Source organism: Balaenoptera physalus (assembly GCF_965194825.1).
Source record: "Balaenoptera physalus genome assembly, chromosome: 14".
Lineage (NCBI taxonomy): Eukaryota > Metazoa > Chordata > Mammalia > Artiodactyla > Balaenopteridae > Balaenoptera > Balaenoptera physalus.
The window spans coordinates 33,435,024-33,460,604 of record NC_138893.1 but is presented as its reverse complement, the minus strand read 5'-3'; the positions used below and the strand labels follow the sequence as shown (position 1 = coordinate 33,460,604).

Genomic DNA, 25,581 nt, shown 5'->3' with positions numbered 1-25,581 from the left:
TGGCAGGATGTCCTTCTTTCTCAAGGTTGAATAATATTCCATTGTGTATATAGATCACATCTTCTTTATCCATTCATTGACAGACAAGGCTTGTTTCCATATCTTGGCTTTATAATCCTGTACGAAACATGGGAGTACAGATATCTTTTTGATATCCTGTTTTCATTTCCTTTGGATATATACCCAGAGTAAGATTGCAGGTTAACATGGTGGTCCTTTTTTTTAATTCTTTTGAGGAATTTCCATACTGTTTGTTTGTTTGCTTACCAGTTTTATTTTTAAAAAATTTTTATTGGAGTATAGTTGATTTACAAATGTTGTGTTAGTTTCAGGTGTACAGCAAAGTGAATCTGTTATACATATATCCACTCCTTTTTTTTAGTTTCTTTTCCCATATAGGCCATTACAGAGTACTGAGTAGAGTTCCCTGTGCTATAGAACAGGTTCTTATTAGTTATCTATTTTATATATAGTAGTGTGTATATGTCAGTCCCAATCTCCCAATTTATCCCTCCCCACTTAGAGTCACGGATGTAGAGGAACTTCCATACTGTTGTCCATAGTAGTTGCACCAATTTACATTCCCACCAACAGTGCCCAGGGATTCCCTTTTGTCCATATCCTTGCCAACACTTATCTCCTGTCTTTTTGATGATAGCCATTCTAATAGGTGTGAGGTGATATTTAATTGTGGTTTTAATTTGCATGCCCTAACCTCAGTTTCTTAATAGGCAAAAATTACCTTGTAAGGTGTGGTAACATCTGAATGACATAATATATGTTAAGTGCATAATTCCACAGCTGGAATGTAGGTGTTCCCATAATTGTTAAATTCTGCATTGTTTGGGAGGGGAGATTTGCAGCGTTTGGACAGAAACTCTGAAGTTATCCAGTCCAGTTCCTTAATGAGAAAAATGAGGAAAAGACTTACTCGAGTTGATTTACCAGCTAAGCCAAAAATAGGTGTTCTGGCTCCCAGTGTTGGTGGCTACTGCCTGCCTGGGACTGGTTCCCAAAGCCAAAAGGAAACCCGTGGCTGTCAGCTCATAAGCAACTAGAGATTCAATCCAGGATGGGGAGTGAGAGCTCAATTTGGGAAGACCAGAAGTCACAGGCAAGCTTGGCTGTGGGAGCAGACGTGGTCCCCACTGCCTGATGGCCTTTGCCTTGCGGGGCCAACATTATTCATGAAGGGCCTGGAGGGAAGGAAGGGAGCTTGAGAAAGAGAATGTGAGCAGGGAGAGGGATGGAAGAACAAGAGAATGTGTCCCAGGAGCCCAGGGTCACAAAACCCACTCAATGGGTGGGATGTCAGTGCTTGCCGAATGAATGAGAGAAGGAGGGGGTGATGAGTATTGGGCCTGCTTTCTGTGTGCCAGTCATCTCGTTTATAATAATCCTTCTGCAGATGAGGCACAGAGAAGTAAAGTGATTTCACCAAGGTCAGACCCAAGGAAGTTCTTTCAGAATCTGCGCTTTTCATTTAACTACCTTGCTGTAACGGCAAATGAATGGATGAATAAGTGAGTGCATTTCCATTTTACCTATAAAGAAGTAACAACATTGAAGGGCAAGTGACTTTCCTATAATTACAGAGTAATCAGTGGTAGAGTCAGAGCTAGTTAGCTCTTTTGATTCCTAGTTCAACGAGCTGCTAACTTGCACCAGGCTGTGTCTCTGTACCACCTGGGCAGGCCCTGGGCCCTCCCACTGCCCCCTCCACTGAGCCAAGTTATTATCTGCAGCCCACCCGTGGCCACACGCCCCCCTCAGAGCGCTCTTGCCCACGTTTCCAAAAGTGGGGGCAGTGGAAAGAGCCCAGGATTATGGTTAGAAGATCTGAGTTTGGGTTCCAGTTTGGCTGAATGACCTTGGGCAGGTGAAGAAGACTCGCTGGGTCTCAGTTTTCTCTCTCTGGAAAATGGGGATAACAATGCCTCCTTTTCAGTTGTGAGGCATGATTGAGAGAAGGTGTAAGACATGCCTGGCAGGCTGCTGGCAGGTAGGAAGCACTGAGAAAGTGATCAGTTTCCCTCCTTCAGTTCCCTCTCTCCCTTCTTCTCTTTCTCCCTTCCTCTGACTTAAGATTCCATGTGGCAGAGGATTGGCTCTTTATTGAAACAGCTGGATTTATTTGTTTAGTCTTGATTCAACAAATATTTATTTATTTATTTTTAATTGTGGTATAATTGATTTATGATATTATATTAGCTTCAGGTGTGCAACAGAGTAATTCAATATTTTTATAGATTATACTCCATTTAAAGTTATTACAAAATAATGGCTATATTCCCTGTGCTGTACAGTATATCCTTGTAGCTTATTTATTTTATACATAGTAGTTTGTGCCTCTTAATCCCCTACCCCATCTTGCCACTCCCTGCTTCCCTCTTCCCATTGGTAACCACTAGTTTGTTCTCTATACCTGTGCGTCTGTTTCTGTTTTGTTATATACATTAGTTTGTTTTATTTTTTTAGATTCCACATATAAGTGATAATATTTGTCTTTCTCTGTCTTACTTTGCTAAGCATAATACTCTCTAGGTCCATCCACATTGTTGCAAACGGCAGAATTACATTCTTTTTGATGGTCGAATAATATTCTATTGTATGTATACCACATCTTCTTTATCCATTCATCTGTTGGTGAACACTTAGGTTGCTTCCACATCTTGGCTATTGTAAGTAACGCTGCCGTGAACATTGGGGTGCATGTATCTTTATGAATTAGTGCTTTCATTTTCTCTGGATATATATCCAGGAGTGAAATTGCTGGGTCATATGGTAGTTCTGCTTTTTTGAGGAAGCTCCATACTGTTTTCCTTAGTGGCTGCACCAATTTACAATCCTACCAACAGTCTACGAGGGCTTCCTTTTCCCCAGATCCTTGCCAGCATTTGTTATTTGTAGACTTTTTGATGATAGCCATTCTGACAGGTGTGAGGTGATACCTCATTGTGGTTTTGATTTGCATTTCTCTATGATTAGTGATTTTGAGCATCTTTACATGTGTCTGTTGGCCGTCTTCTGTTGGTATATCTTTTTTGGAAAAACTACCTATTCAGGTCTTCTGCCTATTTTTTAATTGTTTTTTTTTTTTTTGATATTGAGTTGTGTGAGCTATTTATATATTTTGGATATTAACCCCTTATTGTTCATACCGTTTACAAATATTTTGTCCCATTCAGTAGGTTCTCTTTTTGTTCTGTTGATGGTTTCCTTTGCTCAACAAATATTTATTGAGCACCTACTACATACCAGGTGCTGTTCTAAGCCCTGAGAATACAGCTCTGATAAAATGTAGACAAGAATCCAGGGTGCCTCTTGGAACTGATGTTCCACTGTGGCTCTTACTCTGCCTCGTGCTGCTGTATCTTTTCAGCTGTGATGAGGACCTGGTTATCTTCATCCCCTTCTTCGGAAGATTTCGAGTGAGCAGCTTCATCCCAGCCATAGAGCCCGGTTATACCAAGGGGAAGCCATGGCTTGGTCCTTGACTCAGGAGCTGGCCATTGTTGGGGCCACAGATGCCAGCATGGGGGTGTCTCCAGCTGTCCACGGTCAGGCCCATGTCCACAGGCCCCTGGCTCGATGTGACTCTGTACTGAGGAGCTCAGGGTTTGCAGGGCAAGTGGCTATGAAAACACTTAGTGATGCTCACCATCAGCAACAAACTTTGGGGGCAAAAACGAGGCTTTATCTGCTTAAAAACCACAGGCCTGGCCATTCCTGTTCTCAGCCCTGACCTGGGCCCTGCCATTAGCCTCTCATCTGATCACTACTGTCCCCAGCCCGCAGCCTTTTGATTCACGGCTGTTCCATCTCACGCATCAGCCTCCTCTCGCCTGCCAGCCTCACTGAATACCGTTTTAGGAGAACATGGCCTTATCCCTCCACCGGGGAAAATTGGTCGTGGAGAGAAGGTCAGGGGCTTAGTCCAGGTCAAGACTTGGCTGCTTTCTGCAAAGGACTCAGGTAAGAAAGACCCGATGCCGCCCTTCGCTGTCGGTAACGGACGGACACCAGGGGAAATCAGATGAGGTTATAAGGGAGGGGAAATCTCAAAGACATATTGCAGTCTCCTGTTTAGAAACAAGTGCTCTCTGGCTGGTGTATTTTAATTAAAATTACAGCTCAGAAGCCTCTTAAATTAAGTTCTGTCTTCACTGTGTTTTGCACTGAGTGTTGAGGGGCATTTCTTCTGCCCCACTTCTCTGCTCAGTGGTGTGTCCTGGGATATCTTTCTGTGACCTGGTCTGGGGATGGGTATGTAGAATGTTCCAGAGTGCTTTACGCTCTGGCTAAATTCCTAAAGACTCCTAATTAATCCAGGAATGAACGGTTCACTGGGCATTGTAGAGTCGAAGATTAATTGGAGACTGAGGTCTCTTAGCAAAGAAATTATACACTTTTCTCCCACTTGCATCTTTTACTAGTTTTTTCTTTGGAGTGGCTTTTGTTTGCCTGTGGCTCAGATACAGCACAGTGGTCTCTGCACCAAACATCATTTTCCGATGGGAAGGGCGTCTGGCCCAGAGAATATTCAGTCCTGGAGGGCTCTGTGTCGCTGGCCCTGCTGGGAGATGAGGAGCTTGTGCTGGGGTGGGGATCTGGGCTCCAGGAAGTCCTGGCAGCCAGGTTTCCCTGAATCCCAAACGCAGCGGCTTGACTCTGCCCCTGGTCTCCGGCCACTGCGGGGCTCATTTCCACAGGCCCCCCATTATCCTACTCATTAGGCACCTGCTTTCCAAGGCAGCATCTGAGCCAGGGAGAGGGCTCCTCAGCACCCCAGGCTCTGGGGCACCTTTAACCTGAGGGTTTCCAGGTATGTCCAGGTGTGTGGCTTTTTGAAGGCTGCTCCATTTCTCTCCTTTCTTCTTTCTGATTTTTTGCATTAATCTTCCCATTGTCACACTTTACTGAAATCCATTCAAAGCTAATAATACTTTCCAAGAGTATCAGTTGCTTTGGCTGGTAAGAGACAATTTTGTAAGTGTCTTTATAGCCAATGAGTGAAGCCATTAGAAAAAAAAAATCCTTTTTGTTGTGGAATTTTACAACACTGTCCACCAGTTATCAGCACTTTTGTTTCATTTGTTTTCCTCCACTGTCCCTGTCTTTTGGTCTTTTTGTGGAGTATTTTAAAGCAAATTCCAAATATGGCATCATTTCACATCTAAATACTTCAAAAAGTAACTTTAACCAGTGAGAACTAAAAAATAAAATAAGGTAAGCAAAACCTTCAATTGCCTGCCCCCCTTCCAAACCACAATACCATTTGTAACACCCAATAAAACTAACACTGATTTCTTCGAATCAGGATCCAAATAAGGTCCACACATGGTTACTCGGTGTGCAAGTATTTTAGGAATGATTTTTTTTAATTTGGAATTTTTCAGTGATTACTATGTCAGTGCCAGTTGTTGAGTGCTTCTTGTGGGCCCTGATGATGATACCAGATTCTCACTACATCCTGGCAGGGTGTTCTGCCCATTTTATAGATGTGGAAGGGGATTCAGCAGTTTGCCCCAGGTCATGAAGCCCCAACTGGCCCCGATGTGTTAGCTTTTGCAGCTTGAGTTTATGTAGAACAGGATTTTCTGTTTGAGTGCAGGCAGTTAAAACATTTTCAGTCTACTGTTGCTTCCTTCCAAAGGGAAGGCACCCTCGGTAGAAATGTTTGGAAATAATTGCTCTAAATGTTTGGACTTCTGGGGTGATGCATATGGTTTCTGAACATTGTGCTTCTGCAAAGTAAGCTTCCATTTATGCCTGTGCTCCATCGCAGGCGTGTCCGAACGTGTTCTGCTTTTTCTGTGAAGCAGAAGTAGTTTTGAATATGCCACTGCTGTTGGAGATGACTCCTGGGGGAGGTGACAACTGAGCAGAGAGCGGCCCGGTCTTATGCTGAGGCCATGCTAAGTCCTCACATTCATTCCTCATCATGGCCCTCCAGGTAGGTGGTACGGTTATGTCCATTCCCCGAGGAGGCAACGAGGGCTCAGAGAGGAGCTGTCACTAGCCCAAGGTCAGAGCTAGTAAGTGGCAAGGGTAAAATGTAGGCTTGTCACTCCACAGCTCTGGATGCTACCATTGCACTTTCACGGCAACACTACCTTCTGTGCTGTTTCCCCACTCAGGGTCCTGTTCCAGGACCTCACTATGCCAATGTTTTATCCTGGAAATTTTCAAATATACAGAAAAATTGAGAGAGCAAAACAATTCCCCATATACTCCACCTAGATTAAGCACTTAACGTTTTATCCTATTTGCTTCATCTCTGTATTTTTGTCTCTATATATACTTTTCTGAACTATTTGAAAGTAAGTTGCTGACGATCATGATCCTAAATACCCTAAATGTTTCAGCTCCTTCTCCAAAAAATATTCTTCCACATTTTTGACCACATTGAAGGAAATTGTAACATTCCCTTACTGTCACCTAATATGCAGCTCATTCTCTAGTTCCAAAATTTCCCGAGTCATCCTCAAAGTTTCTTTTAAATAGTTGAAAAAAAGTTTTTTTTGACCCAAGATCCAGTCAGAGCACAGCGGTTACACTTGGTTGTCTTATGTCTTCCAATTCTTGTAATCTGGAACATTACAACTTTATTTCTGGGTTTGTCTGTTCCTTTGCCCCTGTATTTCCGACAAGCTGGCAGTTGAGCCCACAGTTCTGGTTAGGTTCAGAGTATACACGTCTGGAAGAATGCTTCATGGGGATGCCGTGCGCTCCATATAGCCTGTGTCAGGGGTCCACAGGGGTCTGTGATCCCAGCACTGGTGACCACAGGTAGGGCGTGCAGGTTAGTGCCATTTTTCTAAAAGCTGAAGAAGAGTTGGTGTGAGCAGAGCATCTCTGAGTCAGTAGCTTTGCATTATCCATGCAGCCTGTTCCTGGCCCTCTCTCTTCTTTCCTGAGCACTGGATAGATGGGGGACATCTCCAGGCTTGGCCCACACGTTTCCACTGTCCCACCACTTACCCCATCCCACCCCATCATATTTAGGAGGGCATAGCTGAGGAGTACATGTTTTAATCACCTCTTATTTGCCCCCTTGGCGAGGGAGGGATTCCTGCCCTGGAGTTGAGTTATAGCGATCCTGACCGTTCATGACAGCCAACACTGGACAGATGAGGCTGAAAGCAGTTTATTAGTTACAGATTCACAGCCCACTGCGTGTCACACAGGGTCACACAGGAGCACACTAAACAGCCGGGGGCAGTGGGAGGCAGGCTTTGTAGTATCAAGGGGGTGGGGTGCCCCCTGCTTCCTGTAGGAGGATGTGATTGGCTTGTTAGAATAAGTCCATGGGCTGGCAGCGGACTGAAACCTGCTGCTTGGGGATAAGCAAGTGCTGTAACTGGTCCGCTTGATAAGGAGGGTTGTTTGGCTGAGGGAGCTGAGTGGGAGGGAACTTGTGGTTAGGACATTCGAAGCCTTTGTGGTTTCAGATATCAAGGGAGGACCTCATATCAGGCCTTAATTTTTGGCTTTTTGCTGTAGTACAACAATGCACCTACAGTATACTCTCTCCATGCAGGCACCCCCTCAGCACTTCATCTTAGTCATTCATCTAGTACTCATACCAACCCTCTGAGGTAGGTGCTGTTATCAGCACCACTTCATAGATGAGGAAACTTAGGCCCAGGAGATGAAGTGCCTTGACCAAGGTCCCACAGCTGGAAGGGATGATTGGAAAGCTCACCCAGGCTGCCCTCGGGTGTCTGTGCCCACACAATTGAAAAGGACGTGAGATTTAGAGTTTGGGGAGGAGGATGTGAATCCAGGCTCTGCCTCGGTGGGCAGTTACACTTGCTAAGCCACAGTCTTTTCATTTATTGTGCAAGAGCAAGAGGGACCATCCCAAGAGGGTGCTGGTGACTCTGGGAGATGTTCCTTGTCTGGTCCATGGCTGGTCTCCTGGATGCAATTCTCCTCCATCCAGGTGAAGGGCAGGTTGCTTTGATTAAGTCTACTGCTGCGGGGAAGCTGCTTTTCTGAGTGACAGGGAGGAGGGAGGTGGTGGGAGTGGCTTCTTGGGGGTCTTCATTTCTCTTTCCACCTCCTTCCCAGCGTGTTATTCTTTCCTTTTCTCTTTCACAACAAACAGCAAACTGCTCTCTGCAAGAATCTGATCTCAGTCGTTCACACTGCATGAGAATTGAGATCGACATGTTGCATTTTCCCAAGAGTGAGGCTGTATTTCTAATTGTGGAAAATTATATCTCTTAATAAAATAATTGCAGATGCCATTACATTGGTGGGAGGCGTGTGTGTGTGTGTGTGTGTGTGTGTGTGTGTGTGCTTGCGCACATGTGTGCATGTGCATATGCGTGCATGTTCCTTGACCTCCTTAGAATTCCAGACTGTGTGCTGAGGAAGACATGGAATAGTGGACATTCTATAGCCCATAGAGCTGTGCAGACTTAGGTAAGACGCCCTATGTCTTGTAGCCTCAGTACCCTCATCTCTAAAATGGGAATACTGTAACAGTAATTTCTACCTCATGGGGTTCTTATGAAGATTAAACAAAGTAATGTTGGAAAGCACCACGTAAAGCACTTGGCACAAGATGGCTCCAAATGTGATAAGTATTTATTATTATAATATAACTGTGTTAAATTGTTATTATTATAATCGTTACCCTTGTCTTTGGGGGTGGCCAAGCTCCCCGACCCAGGGTAAGTCCTGTCCGGTGGCTGGTCTCCGGTTTACTGGCTCACAGAGATAATCCATCAGTATATTCTTTCAGTGGCCTGTCCCCAGGACTAATGGAAAATCCCAATGCCTCCTCCCTGCCGGTGGAGCTGCTTGCCTGTTCTGCTGACTGTTTGTAAGTGTTTTCCCTCTTGCATGAGAGAGGCCCACTAGAGAGGAAAAGTCAATAGTGCAATTAAGAAACATGCTCTGCTTTTTGCTGTCGCCTGGAAAGCTTTATTACGTGTCTTGTTTTTTCCTCATTCGGATCACGCAAGGTTCAAAAGTGACCTTCTGGGCCATTGTTTCCTCATAGAATGGCTAAAGGATGTGGTAGTTGTTGACATTCACCTGTGCTGTCCAGTCTCCTTCCTGCAGCATGCAACCTCACTGCCCTGGGTGGGGCGGAAGGGGGGAGGGGAGAGCTTCTTCGAGCCGCTCATCATGTCATCAGCATCCTTCTTGTTCATGTTTGCAAGAACAGCGGCCACCTTTGGCTGAGCCCTTTGATGCCCCAGGCGCTGTGCCAGATCCTAACATTTATTACTGCTGACGATAGCAGTATTATTACTGCCCTGGGAGGTACGGCCATCCTGGGATACGAGGAGGGAGATCTTAAATCTCAGAGAGGTTAAGTGACTTTTTTCAAGTCACCCAGCTGGCAAATGCCGAATCAGGGATTTGAACCAAGTTAATGGTCTGATTAAGTTCATATTCCCATACAATCTTGTGTTTTTTATGGTTGGGGGAAAGGATGTTGAAATCTGAGTCTAGTGTGTGACAGAAATGTTAACCTATCTTGAAAAAAGCATATTATCAAGGTACATGAGTTAAAGGTCATTGACAAATCTATGGAATCCATTATCCTTTAGATAATGAGGAGACCCTGGGGCTTTGAGAACTTGACTTTGAGTCAGAAGAGGCACAGGGGACAGTAGCATCGTGGTCGCTTGTTCAGGGACTTGCTGTTCCTGATACTGTGATGTCAAGAGTGGCCATTCCTCTGGGTTCCCAGATTTGGGCTGAATCCCTTGCTACATTGAGCAGGTGGACAGTAATAGAGTCACACCCTGGAACATCCCTAGGGACCCAGGATCCTCACATGCAGTTCCAGGTTGGAGGCCATCTCATGGGTCTAACTAGTGAGGTCCCCCAAAGTAGAGTGGGGTGGCGAGCTTCTGTGTAGTCAGAGTTCTGATACCTGTAACTAAAGACCTTGGCATCTCATTCCTCAATCAGGTGGCACTTAGCAACGCTTGACTGTAATCTCCACGAGAGTGGGACTGTATGTGTTTTATACACCAGGGTTCACAGGACGGTACCTGGTACATCATAGGCACTCAGTAAATGTTTGTTGAATGAATAAGCAATAGGCAAAGATGGAAGTCCACTGTCTGTCCGTACTGCACCCCTTCCTCTATAAGCAGACATGTATCCTAGGCTGCTTAAGGGCAGGGTGAGCTATGCAAACAGGACTAGCCACCAGCAGAGAGTGTGTATGTGTGTTTGCGAGCGTGTGTGAGCGTGGTGTGTATCTGTCACCACTCTAAATGCTACCCTAGCTGGCCCTGGTCTGGGGATCCTCCAAGGGGCAAAGTGATGTTTTTATTTGATGCCCGGCTGGGCCTGGAGAGCCTCCCATGGTGCAGTGCGTGACACTGGAATTGCATCCGCTTCTCCTTGGTGAGGTTCAGGGGACCACAGAAGGGCGACAGGCCGTGTGTTTGTGATTTGGGGAGAAGGAGTAACTGGCTGCCTACTTGGAACACCAGGATGTTTTTATCTGCGTGGCGTTGGCTTTACTCCTCCTTCAGCCTTCTGCCTGCTTTTCACTCTGTGTCAACATCAGATCTCCTTCTGCCTCTTTCCTATTTCAGTTAACCTTGGTGGGTCTCCCTGTATCTTAGAAGATTGCTAGATTGCTTGCCTTTGCTTGCGTTCTGCTCACTCAAGTTCTGGCTTGGTGTGTGTGTGAACATGCATGTTTGTGTGTGTGTGTGTATGAGGTATGTAGATAAGAATCTGGTCTAAGGAGGATTAAAGCATCTATACTATGCATAAACTATGCATGCATTGAAGAGAGAATTGCTCGGCATTAAGTCAGAAGAATGTCTGAACTTTCAATGTATGTTTTCTAAATTCTTCTAACTGTATCATCAGAAAACAAAGGAGAAAACGAGTAACACTGTCCCAATTTTGAAATGAAGATAATGTTAGCTTAAGATAACTGTCCAATTAAAACAGCAAAGAAATTGGAAGGAGCGTGTCTTGGATCAAAATCCAGCAGCAAGTTACCTGACTTCAGACAGTTATCATTTTCATGAAAGAAAATTATCTGTTTCCTTTAGTAGTAACTCCATGCTTTTCACATCAAAACATGTTGATCTATACAGTTTAGACATTTTAGTTTATTTTGGAATCTCAGTTAAGTGCAGTGGTATTGTTGACAATAGTTAAGATTCAGTGAATGCCTTTGATGGGGGAAGAAGTCAGTTATTTTTGAGGCTGGACTGGCCCTGGCTGCTGAATCAGAGTTTATCAGTAACAATGGAGAAAACACTGCTTTCACACCTGTGTGGTCTCATTAACTAGCATCTGTTCTTTGGAACAATTAATAAATGATACTTTCTGACCTGTTAGATTTCCTTCTCACATAGAGCCCTTCCTTTCTGTTTACTTTTGTTCATCAAGTCTGATGAAGTGTTAGGAGTCTTCTCTGCCCTTCAGCCTATCAGGAGTGAAAATGGATAACGGGGCCAGTTAGCCATGTCATTGGAGGATCGTCACATCAAATCTCCTTTTCTCCATGAGTCTCTGCAGTGATGCAGAAATGCCGTTCACAGTGAGGACAGTTTTGATTCTCAGCCTCAGGCTATGAGGAACTCTGCATCGGTGGATCTGTCAGACCCTTTCTGGGCACTGAGATGTTTTCCTCTGTATTGTATTTATTGGAAATGAAAGTAAGCAAAGTGGTTTTACACACCTCGCAGTGGTCAAAGAGTTGCTACACTTTCTTCAGCCTTTTCTTGAAAACTCAAGGACCTTGGTCATTATACTGGCCTGGGGTATGCTGATGCTTGCAGGCATTACTAAGACCAGTGGGGCTCTTTTCTTCTCTCCCGAATGGCCCCAGATTGCTGTGCTTTTGAGTTGTCATCTGTTTTTCATCTTTTTTCTGCCTTTCCTGTGACACAAGTGGTGCTGGAGAGGATTGCAGGGGCTTTGCAAGGTGGATTTAGAGTACACACGGATGTGAGCCACCTGACTCGACACCACGGAGGGGGCACATGCGCCCCGCCTCCTCTCCTTCCATCGCGGAAGGTCTCGTTTAACCTCACAGAGAAGGCAGGCCTCCACCCAGAGGCAAAAGCATCAAGGTAGAATTTAAGAGCGTGCTTTTGTTTTCATTGTATTTATGACGTTTACCAGCTGTTTATAGAGGGAATCCTGATTTCATAATTCAGCAGTAACATGAAGTTTCTTCTAGAATAAACTCATTTTAGTTTACAAAGCCTGAAGAAAAGTCACAGTACAGGTGGAGGGCGGATCAGGCAAAACCGGCCAACTTGGTTCTTAAATGGCTGAAGTTGGGAAGCACTGGCTTTCCCCGAGAGCTGTGTCTCCAACTGTAGCGCTCACACCAGTCTTGTTAAAAATGAAGATTCTGAGTCAGTAGATCCTGGCTGGGGCACAAGACTCTGCATTTTGAGCAAGCTCCCTCCTAGCTGATGCTGACGCCCTGGCCTCTGGCGACTCCAAGTTTGATCCACAGATCAGCAGCATCAGTATCACCGGGAAGCTTGTTGGAGACGCCAGCCCTCAGTCCCATCCCTGGACCTGCTGTATCTTCAGTCACCAGACCCCCAAGTGGTTCCCGGGCGCATTAACATTTGGGAAGCCCTGATCGTACATGCTGCTGCTGGGGGGTCCTCAGTGTGTAGTGAGCCCTGCCGAGCAGGCAGTTAGAGCCCATGCCTGAACTCCTCACGTGGAAGCGGGGTTTCCATTTCCTTGTTTCCAAATCACTTTACAAAGAGCTCATGGAAGGATGTTTCCAGGCCTGGCATGCCCTCTCTTAGGAACACACCTTCCAGAGCTTTCCATTCCACCACATATCCACCTCTGCTCCTGTTTGCATTTTGAGACCCATGTCCTCTGCGTAGCTGCCTCACTATCTGGATTCTCAGAAGCTGATGCCTGTGGCTGGTGCATGGCTGGAGAAGGGACATCTATCTTTCTTGGTACTGCTCCTCCCAGAGGATATAATTTGCTTGACAGATGTGTTCTGGCTGCAGCCACTCGGGGTAGGGTGAGGAATCGTGCAGAAGGCTGGGTGCACGAGGCTTTAAAAAATGGCCGCGAGGATAGTATCCCTGGGGAGACAAAGGAGGTGAGGAAGGACAGTGCTCAGCGGCGTGCCGGCTCCCTGGCCCTGCGGCCAGCGGTGTGGGGAGGACACAGGAATCAAGGCTCTGGGGTCTCTGAGAGTGGGAGCTGCAGGACCATTACAGTGATGACAGCCTGTGGGTGGCAGATTGTATTTGGAAGGTGGCTACAGCCATATCTCTCATCTTACGTGCTTTTCTGTAATGCGGACTTTGCTACACCCCTGCCAAGAGGTAGAGTAGGGTCCCTTCTCTTGAATCTGGGCTGACCTTATGTAACCCAGTGATGCCGCAAGACTTTGGAGGCTGGGTCAGAAAAGCCATTCAGCTTCTGCCTGGTCCTCTTGGAACCCGCATTCTGGATGAAGCCAGCAGAATGAAGAATTCTGACTATGCTGAGACTGTGGTACTGGAGAAGTATGTGAGGTGCTCCAGGCGGCAGCCCCAGCTGAGCTCCTGGCCAACAGCCGGCACCCACGGCGGCCACGTGACAGGCCATCCTGATGTCCAGCCTGGTCAAGCCTTCAGGTGATGCAGCCCCAGCTGACATCTAACTGCTGTGACCACGTGAGAGATTCTAAGTGAACTCTGCCTAGCTGGACCCTTCTCAGTTTTCTAATCCACAAAATCATGAGCAAAACAAAATGATTGGTTTCAGACATTAAGTTTTGGGGTAATTTGCTATGCAGCCAGAGTAACTGGAGTATTCTGAAAGCTTTGGTTTTTACAAGTATATTCTCGAAAACAACTCTAAAACAAAATTCTTTTTCCTTAGTTATATTTAAAATGTTTTAAGGGCTTCCCTGGTGGCGCAGTGGTTGAGAATCTGCCTGCCAATGCAGGGGGCACGGGTTCGAGCCCTGGTCTGGGAAGATCCCACATGCCGCGGAGCGGCTGGGCCCGTGAGCCACAAGTACTGAGACTGCGCGTCTGGAGCCTGTGCGCCGCAACAAGAGAGGCCGCGACAGTGAGAGGCCCGCGCACCGCGATGAAGAGTGGCCCCCGCTTGCCACAACTAGAGAAAGCCCTCGCACAGAAACGAAGACCCAACACAGCCAAAAATAAATAAATAAAATTTAAATAAATAAAAATAAATAAATTTATTAAAAAAAAATGTTTTAAAAACACCGGGGTGCAGTGAGTAGGTTGTTACAAAATGACCCCCCCCACCCCCCCAAAAAAAGCCTGAAAACTGTCTAGTAAAAACTTGCAGATGGAGGCAAGAGTAAAATGATAAGGGTGATAAAATGCTGCTTTCTGTTCATGCTCTGTTAGGTACTTTATATTCTTTCATTTTATTTTTACTCCCACACTTTAAGGTGTGCCCATTCTATAGGTGGGATGACTGAGGCTCAGAGGTGTTAAGGAACTCACTAAGAGCCGCACAGCCGGAGCTGGAGTTTGAACGTGGATGGGCCTGACTCCATAGCCTGTCCTGCAGCAGATGCAAGAATTGTTAGCATGGAGAGCTAAATCTCTAAGTCTCCTCTCCTTAAGGACAAGGGCTCAGGACCTTTAGGGGTCATTCCGTTCAGTGCTGGGCCCTTCAGGGTCACCTGGGGAGTGTTTTAAAATCCACATACCAGGCCCAGTCCATACCAAGACTGTAGGTCTGGGGTAGGGTGTCTCCAGTGGTTCTGACCCATCTCCATTTGTCACCTCTGGCTTAGCCCAACCTCCCGTGTTGCAGGTGAGGACACTGAGGCCCAGTGAGGAGAAGTGGCTTGTTCTGAAGCCCAGAGCAGCTTAATGGCAGAGCTCGGGCAGAGAGCAGGTCTCCCAGCGCCCAGACGGCATGCTCCCCCGTGTCTCACTTTGGAGGAGGCTTGGAGGGCCGTTAGCAGAAGTTACCTTACACATCGATGACGGGATCTCAGGGCACTTGCAGTAAGATTCTGCGGTAGAAATGTTCTGGACACAGTGCTGAACGAAACAGTCAGGGGCCGGCACCTCTTTCTTCTTGAAATTACATAAATACACGGGCAGAGGAACAGAGTTTTAGGACTTAAAACCTCCACTGCGGGGAGAGGGAGGGGAGGAGAGGAAGAGAGAGAGACAGAGAAAGAGGGAGGGATATCTATAGAGAGACACAAAAGATAGGTTGAATTTTAGGTCTCTTGTAGGTACATGATAGGATTCAGCGTGAGGCTGATCAGACTGAGGGTGTTTTCTGTGGCAGCTGTTCAAAGTCCTGAATAGACATCAGATTCTGCAGTAGCTGAGAGTCCCATCCTGCTGGGCTCTGAGGACACAGCCCTGGAGTGACCCCCAGCCTCTACACCCTCCCAGTGTAGCTGGACATACAAACAAATCATGATCATACAAAGGCCCAAGTCTAGGGTAGAAACCAAGGCTGTGAGACCCCTGATTCTGTCCCAGGGCTGGGATAGCTTTAAGATGACCCACCATCTAGGTTTTTCCTAAGACTGGGGCTTTTCCTGGGACACAAGATTTTCAGTGCTAAAACCAGGAGAGTCCTGGGCAAACCCAGACTGTTGGTCACCTGGGTGTGGTTTCCTAGAGGAGATGACCTCTAGGTCATCTAGCTGACCTCCAACTCCTCCCCATCCCCAATCCCCCTCCTCCTCATCCTGGTAATGGTACCTTTTCCTGGAAGCCCAAGCCAGAGCCCTTGGAATCTGCTTTGACCACCCCACCTCCCATGTGCACGTTCTTCCATTCTGTCCTGCCCTTTTCTTCACTCTGCAGCCGTCTCTTGCTGGGACAGCTGCCATAACCTCCTAACTCTCTCTGCCTTCCCTTCTCTGTTCTGCTCCAGTTCCCCACCTTCGCCACTATCTGGAATTGGAAATTTCATTCTACACTTCTCTGCCGAATTCATCCTTGGTTCCAAAGCCAAACTCCTTCGCCTGGCACTCAAGCCCTGAGTCACCTGGCCCCTGTGCTCTCTCCGCCACATCTCAAGCCATTCTGAACTGAACTCACCAGGTCAAGAGCTGAGCTGGAGAGCTGGGAGGCGGCCCGATGGCCAAGAGCTGCAGAGCAGACCTGCAGTCTCTGTTCTTCCCCCCAGGTTTTCTCTTGGTGGTAGTTCTCTTCATCCGCCTGGGTGTCTGGGGCTCCCAGGATGTGTGAGGGGTCGGGAGGTGGCGAGCTGAGGAGATGGACCTCTAGAGCTGTCTGCTTTCCTGGAAGCAGCCCCAGGAAGCACCGCATCCCCCTCTCCCTTCTTTCCTCTCCTCTGTGTTTCTCTCCTGCCTCTACCTTCCGTCTTCTCTTGAAGCTCAGTCTGCCTCCTGGTGGTGGTGCTAGTGGTGGGGTGCCGTCTGGGGTGGCGTGGAGGGAAGAACACCACCGGTTCTTTCTCTAGTCCTGCCTGCTGCTCCCTCACCTTTGTTCCAGCTCAAGTCCATTTCGTTCCCAGAGCCTGTGCTGCTGGCCTTGCCTTGCCCCAGTCTGAGCCACCATTCTGGACTTCAACTCCCAGTTCACTTTGGATCCCCAAGTTTCTAGAGTCTTTGTATGTCAGCCTCACAGCCATTCTCTCATGCCCACAATTAGTCCTCGCTGGCAGGTGGCGACAGAAGATTCTACAGTCTCGGTAACTACCTCCATCTTTCCCCAGTTGGAACTGGCCGAGAACCATCGGCCGGGCCGCCTGTCCTCCCCCGGCTCCCCCAGAGGCCGGATCGTCCAGCTGAGCGTGTGCAGGGGCCACCTTCTCCAGTGCTCAGCCCTCACGCCTCTTTCTTTGTTTTGTTTCAGTTTTACGGAGTTTTTGGATCCATTCCAGAGGGTCATCCAGCCGGAGGAGATCTGGCTCTATAAAAATCCTTTGGTGCAGTCAGACAACGTACCTACCCGCCTCATGTTTGTAAGTACCGTGATTTCATGGCTGATTTGACCACTCTCCCAAGTATGAACCAAATGGGCTTTCATGTCTGCATTTCCAACCCCTGCTGATGATGGCAAGCAGCCTGAAAAAAAAAAGAGGCGAGCTGCCCAACAAATTAAAATTCAATTCCAGATCAGGATGGTCGCCGCTTGGTCATGGGAGAAGCCATTGCCTGACGCTTTGGAAAAGAAGGGCCCTGCTTACCTGAGCTAAACCCGAGTTGTTTCCAAATACTTAGAGTAAAATAAGATGAGAAACTAGTGAACAGAGTTTCCTGCTCCATGTATTTTTTAAAAAACCTCAATGTAGCTGTACTCAGGTAACCACTTTTCTGGGTTTTGCTGGTCAGTTGACCAATGATGGGATCACTATGTGTAACTCACCCCTGACAGCATCTCTGGTCCTAGGATACATGGGCAAGCACCCAAATAGCTGGTGGATATACTGGGACATTTTTACCTCTTCGCTCTGCCCCTTGTCGATTACAGTCTCTTACACTTCCTCTACTGTGTGCCGGGCCCTTGGCTGAGAGCGTAAGAAAGGATTATCTCATTTAGCCCCACCCAGTATCCCAGTGAGGAAGATGTCATTATTGCCCGAATTTTGCAGCTGCAGACCTGCATCCCAGAGAGATGAGGGAACTTGCCCAAAGCCACACAAGCTAGAGAGCAGCAGAGCCACGATTCGCATCCGAGCAGCCAGCTCTGAGCCCTGCTCGCGGCCAGGAGGCTGCCCCACAGTCGGGAGCCGAGTGTCCAGGACTCCTGGCTGATTGCCTTCAGGCCTTTCTGTCGCAGAGGCGATACTGAAGCCCCCTCGTGTTACAGAACAATAATGCAGCTTCTGGGTGGGCAGCCTTGTAGCTTGAAGCTTTTTCCTATTGAGCAGCCATTGTGTGTCTTGCCTCTGGGAACTTAAATGACTGTTCCAGAGCTTTTATAGAGAACATGAGGAATATTTTTGCATTGTGAAAGAAACCCCTCTGATTTTGTGGAGGAAATCTTGTTCATCGGTGATGATTGGAAAGATCTTTGTGTCTGCAAACATCCCAAAGTGCCCGGAGCACTACATGAGCATTTCAGTATTATTTTAATTGCTTTTTCATAATTACTTTTCTGCTGGAAAATAAACTGGATTTTTGTAAATATCGGGGAAATTGAAAAATGTAGGGTGCTTGTGAGTAGGGTATTACCTTACACTTGAGTATTAAAATCAGATTTTTTTCCATTTCTGCTCTAACTCAAATCTTCCATAAATCCTAGAAATAAAGTAACTAGTGTGTGTCTAACTGGTTTACTCCATGGTTTTAATAGGGAAAGCTTCTGTTGATCACTTGTTTCCATTTTCAAAGATTTCACATTTCGTGTGCTGTAAAACCCAGTTTGGAGTGAATGTTCATTTGGGATATTGTGAGAAATTTGTGGCTGTGTCCTAGATTTGTGAACAGTGGATTGTTTTGAAGTCTAGATAAAAACGCCACAAATATTCTGGCTGCAGACACAAATAGGATGGAGCACATTTGCATGCTGGCAGTGAAGGGAAGGAGGCAGTAAAGGAGTTCTTCAGTGCTGTGATTCTCGGAGAATAGAGGGGTATTCAGCCACAAACACTGATTCATACCCTCTAGTCTCCTAATGAAATAAGTTCAACCTTTTGTTTTGTTAATAGTAGTTGATGAATTTCATTCATTTGGTCACAAGATTTAGTATGATTCCATAATAACACAAGGAAAGCAGTAGATACATTTAGAAGATGTGTAACACAAGATGAAAAATGCTTTGTCACCACATAAATTAGGTTTGTTCTCCTGGGTTTTATTAAGAGTTAATACAAGACATCAGTTGTCTGCTTTTGATCCTTTTAAACCTTCTGGTGTTTATAGAAGAATTTGTAAGAGAACATATTTTCACTGTTTTTAAAAAATAGCTTGGTTTCCTTAGAAAGCTCAAATTTCATTATTTAATGCATAAACAGAATCCTGGGATCTCCTCTAGTTCTGTTTAGAATGTTTTAATATAAAGGCAAACTTGCTAACTTTCTAATAACCAAAGTGTTTTTTAAAGGCAGCTGCTATAACCCCGATGTTTCTTTATTTGGGAAATTAGTGTCTCTGGAGTTGTGCCTATTTGCGCACGCACGTGTGCGCGCGCGCGCGTGTGTGTGTGTGTTTTAAAGGAGCTACTTGTTCAAATGTCACAAAAATAATATCAGAATGTTAGGGAATTAAGTGAGGAGTAATGACATCACCAAGAAGCCCTTGGCTGGCATTTCCTCTGTCCTTGGCACCATCAGCTGAGGTGACTATATCTGTCAACATGAAACTTGGGTGTGGTTGGACCATTTGATTCTAGGAGCTTGTTTCCCTTGATGACTCTGAGCTCCTGTGGACCAGAGAGGCAGGCTGAGAACTCTTTTCTCACACACTGAGTCTTGACTTAACATTTCCTGGCTGTTCCCAACCATCAGCTGCTCCCTTATTCAAAAGAGGTCATACTTCCTTTCTGAACATGTGGAGGTTATCAGATCATCTTTGAAAGCCTACTTTTCGTTGTAGGAAGACTCCTTTGGTGTTGGGTGTTGCTTTTCAGTACCCTCCTTGTTGTCTGTAGTAGTCGTGTCTTTGTGTGTCCAGAGAACACTTCTGGGAGCTGGATGTGGGTGAGGAAAGCCATAGGAACTGCAGGGGATGGGAAGTCAAATCAGATTTGACCCCTGCAGGCTCCTGGGGGACATGGTACTCTAAAGCGGAGTGGAATCTGGAAAGAGCCAGAGGAGAGGCTCAGGTGAACTGTTAGGGATGTTCGTCATCACCCTTATCATTATCCTCCTCCTCCTCCTCATCATCAGCATGGTAGTAACAACAACAGGCAACATCTCTTGAATGCAGGCACTGCGCTCATCATTTTACAAACAGCATCTTAGTGAATTCTCTCAGAATCCTTTGAGGTTGGCACTTTTGTTATCCCATCATTTCAGTGGAGAAAATGAAACTGTCATGAGGTTAAACAGCTTATCCAGGGTTTACAACCATCAGTGGCTGGACCATGATCTGAATGCCAGCAGTCAGAGCGCAGACGGCCTTGGAGCCACTCGCCTGTGCTGCCTCCTTGGGGGCTCGGGTGAGCTGGACAGGTGGTGAGTGCAGCGTGTCACACACAGAAGAGCAGGTGTAAAGGCACAGGCACAGCAGAGCCAGGGCCGTGTGGGCCCCACGAATAGGCGTTGGCTTGGAGTGCTGTGTGCTGCAGGGGGCCGAGGGTGGCAGGGATCCAGGCAGATTGTGGACAACTTCAGGTAAGTTAAGTAGTAGTTCATTCAGCGGAAAGTTACGAAGCACCTTCCTTGAGCCAAGCCCAGCGGCGGGTAGTTGAGGTGCGAAGCTGAATAAGGTGTGGTTTCTAGTCTAGTGGGGACACAGACATGAGCATGAGTCAGATGGTTCAGCGTCACAGGAAAGCCCTTGAAGGGCAGGCAGGACTCAGGTAGGGAACTGAAGGAATGGTAAGTGTTTCCCAATTTCTTTCCTTGGCTTAAAAAAAAAAATGTACCCAAGACCTGTCCTTTACCCCTCTTTTTGCTCTGGCCCTGATACTGATATGTCCAGAAGATTTACTTCTGTAGAATATTATTGAGATTGTGTTGATTTGATAACAGGGGTTTCTATTCTGGAATAGGATGCTTCTAAGGAAGATGGAAATAAAGTCAATTTGGGGGGAGGAGGGAAGGAAAGGAGACAAAGCTGGCTTGTGATAGTTTAATTTTTAGACACCTTTGAAAAGTCTTCACTCTCGGCTTTGTGACGGGCTATAATTGTTTGCCCACAGCAGGGCCTTTCCCAGGTGTCTGCTCGTCCTGAGTTGTTAGAAGCACCGCGCAGCACACCTTTCTGTCAGGTGCTGGGAATTAGGGCACTTTGGGCCCACTGTTTTGTCTGATGTGGACGAACCCCAGGGACAAGCTCTTCTCTGGCTAGCACCCTAACATCAGGTGCCCTGGCTTCAGCCGCTTCGGTGGTTAAAAGCACTTGGCACATTCATGCCCTTCCCTGCACACACAGTGCTCCATGCTTGGCAGATTCCCAGAAGCATGCTGGCCACACAGTGCCTTGTATCAGTGCCCAGGTTTACCCACTGTCTGCGTGTAGCAGTGGCCGGGACGGACGGCGCTTGCTGTGTTGGTTTCATTGGTGGATGCACAAGGCAGGGCCCTTGCTGGGACACTGGTCCTGTAGGGCACGGGCAAGGCTCCTGGGCTAATAGAGCTCTTCGCTGTGCCTGACCTCCCTGCACAGATGGGCTGGAGCTTAAAGCGCTCTATTCCCATATGTCTGGTCACAGGATCCTGGCATTGGTCATCTGTTCACAGGTTTCCCTGGTGAACAACAATCAGAATTTCCTGGATACTAACTCTCTGCTGGGCCTCATGGGTGAGCAGTTGGCAGGGGCTCTAGAGTGGACTGCCTCGGTCCACTCCCAGCTTTGCTAATTACTAGCTTCGTGAATTGGGAAAATCACCTCCCCTCTCAGTGCCTCAGTTTCCTTATCTGTAAAAGGGGGCTTTAACAACACTTTCCTCCCTCCCCAGGGTGTTGGGAGCTTCAAATAGGGTGATAGACTTACAACAGTTCACTTAGGGTGTGATCTGTAAGAAGCATTCAACAACAACTCAGTGAATTTAAATCCTCGCAACCATGCTTTGCTATGTATATCATCACTATACCCATTTGATAGATGAGGACACTGAGACTGAGACTCAAAGGTGAATAGGTTAAGTGACATACTCAAGGTCACAGAGCTGAAAATGTCAGAGCTGGGGCTTGAGCCTGGTTCTACTAGATCTGGGTCTGTTCCCCACGTTCATTTTGCTCCACACGTTCATTTTGCTCCACAGAGCTCTGGCTTCCTTGCCTGTGGAAGAGCATCGTGCAGAACCAGCCACATCCCAGGCTCTGCTTAATGACTTTTGTATGTTATCTTGATATGTGGGTGCTGTGTAGCACATTTAATTAGCAGTTTTCAAGATGTTCTTTGATACAAGATGATCTCACGCTCAGTTTCCTCATCTGTAAGATTAGGCTGTTGGGCTAAGGTGATCACTCTGATTCAGGACTCCAACCCAGGTAGCACGGCAGCCCAGGTTGGAGGGTCGTGGTCCCAGTAGCTGCATGCATTTGTGTGTTCCCTTATCTCCCTGAGTTCCAGTTTTGTTTTCTGTACAAGGAGGATGTTTCCCCCAGCGGAGTAGCTAGAGGATTAGACAATGTGAGGAAAGGCCCTAATACATAGTAGGTGCTTAATTCATGACAGCTGCCACTAACACTTCTATGACTTATCCATGTTCCTGGAAACAAGCCCCATTCTTTCCTTCTCCAACTCCAGAGTAAACGTGTTTACCGTGCTTTATTAATGCTTCTTGCTTCTGAGGTGAGAACGGCTACAGCACGGGTTAGAAGCACAGAGCTTGATTTAAACAGACTGAGTGCAAATTCCCACTTTACCACTTATTGGCGGTGTGACTTTTAGCAGGTTGCTTAACCTCTCTGTGCCTTAGTTTTCTATCCATTAAGTAAGGAGCCTGCTTCATAGGGTTGCTGTGAGGATTGAATGAGTTAATTTACACGAAGTGCCTGTAACAGACCATGTCATTAGTGAGTTTTCAGAAGAGCAGCCCTGTTCTCATAACTAGTGGGGAAAACTCAAGCACAGAGAAGTGTCAGTATGTTCTCTGCATCCTGAAGCAGTGAGTGGCTGGAGTTCATTGTCCTGGTCTCTCTCAGGTCCCATTTAATAAGCACAGACAATTCACTGTCTTCCCACTGGGACATTCCCAGGATTTTCCAACTTTTTTTAAGCCATGGAAACATTAATCTAAGGGAAACAATCCCAGGGGAAATTTTGCCTGTCCCTTTCTGTCCTCCATCTCCACACCTGTTTGGAGGTAGAAGTAACCACTCCCACCCCTGTGTCTCTGTGTCCATCTTCATCTCCTCCATGGGCCTGGGCAGCAGAACAGTGCCTTCTAAAGGTATTTGTCAGAACGTGGAAGGGGCGGGCATTGGTTTAACTCAGTCCGGTTTGCTGAGTGAAAGTGGGGTGCTTCTTTTTTCTTCATTCTTTCACTGGGTTCAGAGGTGCTTTTGCCCCGGAGGAAGTTGTTTTCCTAACGTGTTGGCTTCTGGGGCTCATCTCTTAATTCCAACTTCTGGTTAAAAGATGGTTATAAAAAGCTGGGGGGAGCAGGTGGTAAAGGTAAGTAAGTCTCTGTCCTGATTTGAGGACTGCGCTGCCCAAGGATACGGCAGATACGTTTCCAGGAAGAAGGAGCGAGACCAGAACCGAGATGCCATTAGGATGATAGGAGCAGAGAAAGACCCCTGACAGTCACGTGCAGACATTTCTGTTGCGGCCGCCTGGGCAGGAGGCTGGGACCCTAGCCTGATGGCTGCAGTTCCTCACCTGCGAAGCTCGTGAGATGGGAAGCCCTGGGCCCTCCTGGTGCTTAGCCTTGGCCCAGGAAGCAGTTTGTCCTTGGTTCTAGAAGACAGACCAATGTGCATCTACCTAGGAGAGTTAAAGTGCTGTCTGGTTGGGCGAGTCTGGGTGGGGATGTAATTAGGAGCAGGAGAGCTGAGGCCACGAGCAGTGCTAAGAGAGACCCCCTTGGCCTTGAAGCTGTGAGCTTAGAGCCACTGGGCAGCTCTGATGCCTTCTCCGGCTCCAACTCCCGGGCTTGGAGCCGCGGTCTCCCATGCGGTGCCCCATCTCCTGTTTGGTCACCATAGTCCTGCTCAGGATCATCTCCTGTAGCCGGCCTCTGGAGCCTTGGAGGGAAAGTCTTCTCGAATCATATTTTCTCTGGGGTTCCGTTTCTGTCTAACCTCAGACTGTGCCAGCTGGGATTGTCCTACAGTATTTTCTTCAGTTCTCCTTTCTCATATTTAAGGTTTGACTGTCGGTGGGGTCATTGCAGCACTGTTCAGTGAGCTGCTTTCTCCTGTTTGGGGGTGGTGGCTGGTCTGTGGTGCCCAAAGTGAGAGGAGACAGAAAGCTCAGGACTTCTTTGACCTCGACCGTAACTTTGGACTTCCATAAGCAGGGGCTTCAGCCATTGCTCTCTAAACACTGAACGTGTGAGTCAAAACTGATGCAGTGTTTCTCAGTCCCCGGCATCATTTGAGATGCTTGTTACACAGTGTAGATTCCCAGACCTGTCCTGTATGAGTGTTTGAGGGACGCAGCATTGTGACAAGCCCGGCTGGTATTCAGGTGTGAGAGCCACCCAGGCACGCGTGGAAACTCACAGACTTGCTGGAACTCTTAACTCACAAGCGAGTGTTGCCTTTTTGAGTCACCCCTGGGGAAATCCTCTGCTTCAGTTCTGAATCTTCTCTTGTACAGCTGCCCTTAGACGTGTGTCACAGTCTTCTGAATACCCTCCATGGCAATAGGACTTACTGATGTGGCATTTTAATAGCCAAGTCATTCAGGGCCGCTGCCGATAAGGAGGCTCATCAAGCTGATTACTACCGTTTGTGGTCAGTAAGGAGAAGGGTTTTCATGTCTCAGGAACTGTCTCTGAAGACAGCTCCCAAAGAGGAGTTCCCAAGATGCTTTGAGCTCTGGCAGTCTGGCTGTAGCAAGTGTGCAGGGCATCCGAAATTATTTTGAAAGACTGTGTGCATTTGGATGAATTCTGTTTTTTAAAAAAGGAGAGTATCTTCTAGCCATGCCTTAGTCCTGTTAGAAAGCCCCTCTCCAAAAAGTGACACCGATTAGAGCCCAGGTGGAGATTTCCCAAAGTGGGAACGCTGTTGGTTAATAGTGACACACCTCACTGCTCCCACCATCTGTGAGCCGATTGTAGATTTGTGAGATATATAATCCCTTTTGATTGTTATCCTGAGACGTTATAATCATAAGGAAATAACATAAATAACTTTTTCTTGATTGTTGGAATGTTGAAAACAATGTACTAATTATAGAATGCTGAGTAAAGATTAGACATGAGAGGCAGAAAACCTGGCCTCCAAAGCCTGGCCTTGCTACTCACCAGCTGTGTGTCCTTGGGCACATCCTGTAGTCCCCAAGCCTGGCAAAGAATTGTCACAAAGCCAGTGTGAGGATTTAAGAGACTCCAGTACCTGACGGTACCCAAACGTAGTTCCTGCCTCATAGAAGGTTCAGTAGTGAGTGTCGCTTGCATCTGAATCCCACCAGCTTGGTTCATTAAGCACTTACTGCACTCCTGAGTGCTTTGGTCCGGGGGAAGAAAGGAGATGGAGGAAGGGAAGAGGAGAGACTTCATGGAAAAGGACTAACCTCTGCTTTGCAGTGGAAATGAATATTCAACAAAAGAACATCAAAGGGGAATGAATCAATCAACTCTAAGGAAGTCCCATGTGCTCCCATGTTGCCAGAGTGCTGAGGATGGGAGGCCAAGCGTTCTTCCACGCCTCTGCAGGGGAGGACGGGAGGAGGGTTACTGGCAAAGATGAGTCATTATAATTATGGACTGTTCTTTTCTGTTTAAAAAGCCACCACTTTAAACGTGGCTCCCAGCAATTACAAATCAGTCATAACCCATAATCAGACCTCTGACTTTTCAAGTCTGTGGAGTCTCTAAGTATAGATATAAATCCTT

The 25,581-nt window shown here is 46.9% G+C and overlaps 1 protein-coding gene across 13 annotated transcripts in view; it reads left to right on the top strand.

The window, feature by feature from the left end:
* PLPP4 (phospholipid phosphatase 4) overlaps positions 1-25,581 on the top strand; it is a 567,054-nt gene that overhangs the window by 377,292 nt on the left and 164,181 nt on the right. For all 13 annotated transcript variants that reach the window (XM_082424831.1, XM_082424830.1, XM_082424829.1 and 10 more), the window contains one exon: positions 16,812-16,920. In XM_082424831.1, the coding sequence (XP_082280957.1) occupies positions 16,812-16,920 (109 nt within the window). The remainder of the gene's footprint in view (positions 1-16,811; positions 16,921-25,581) is intronic.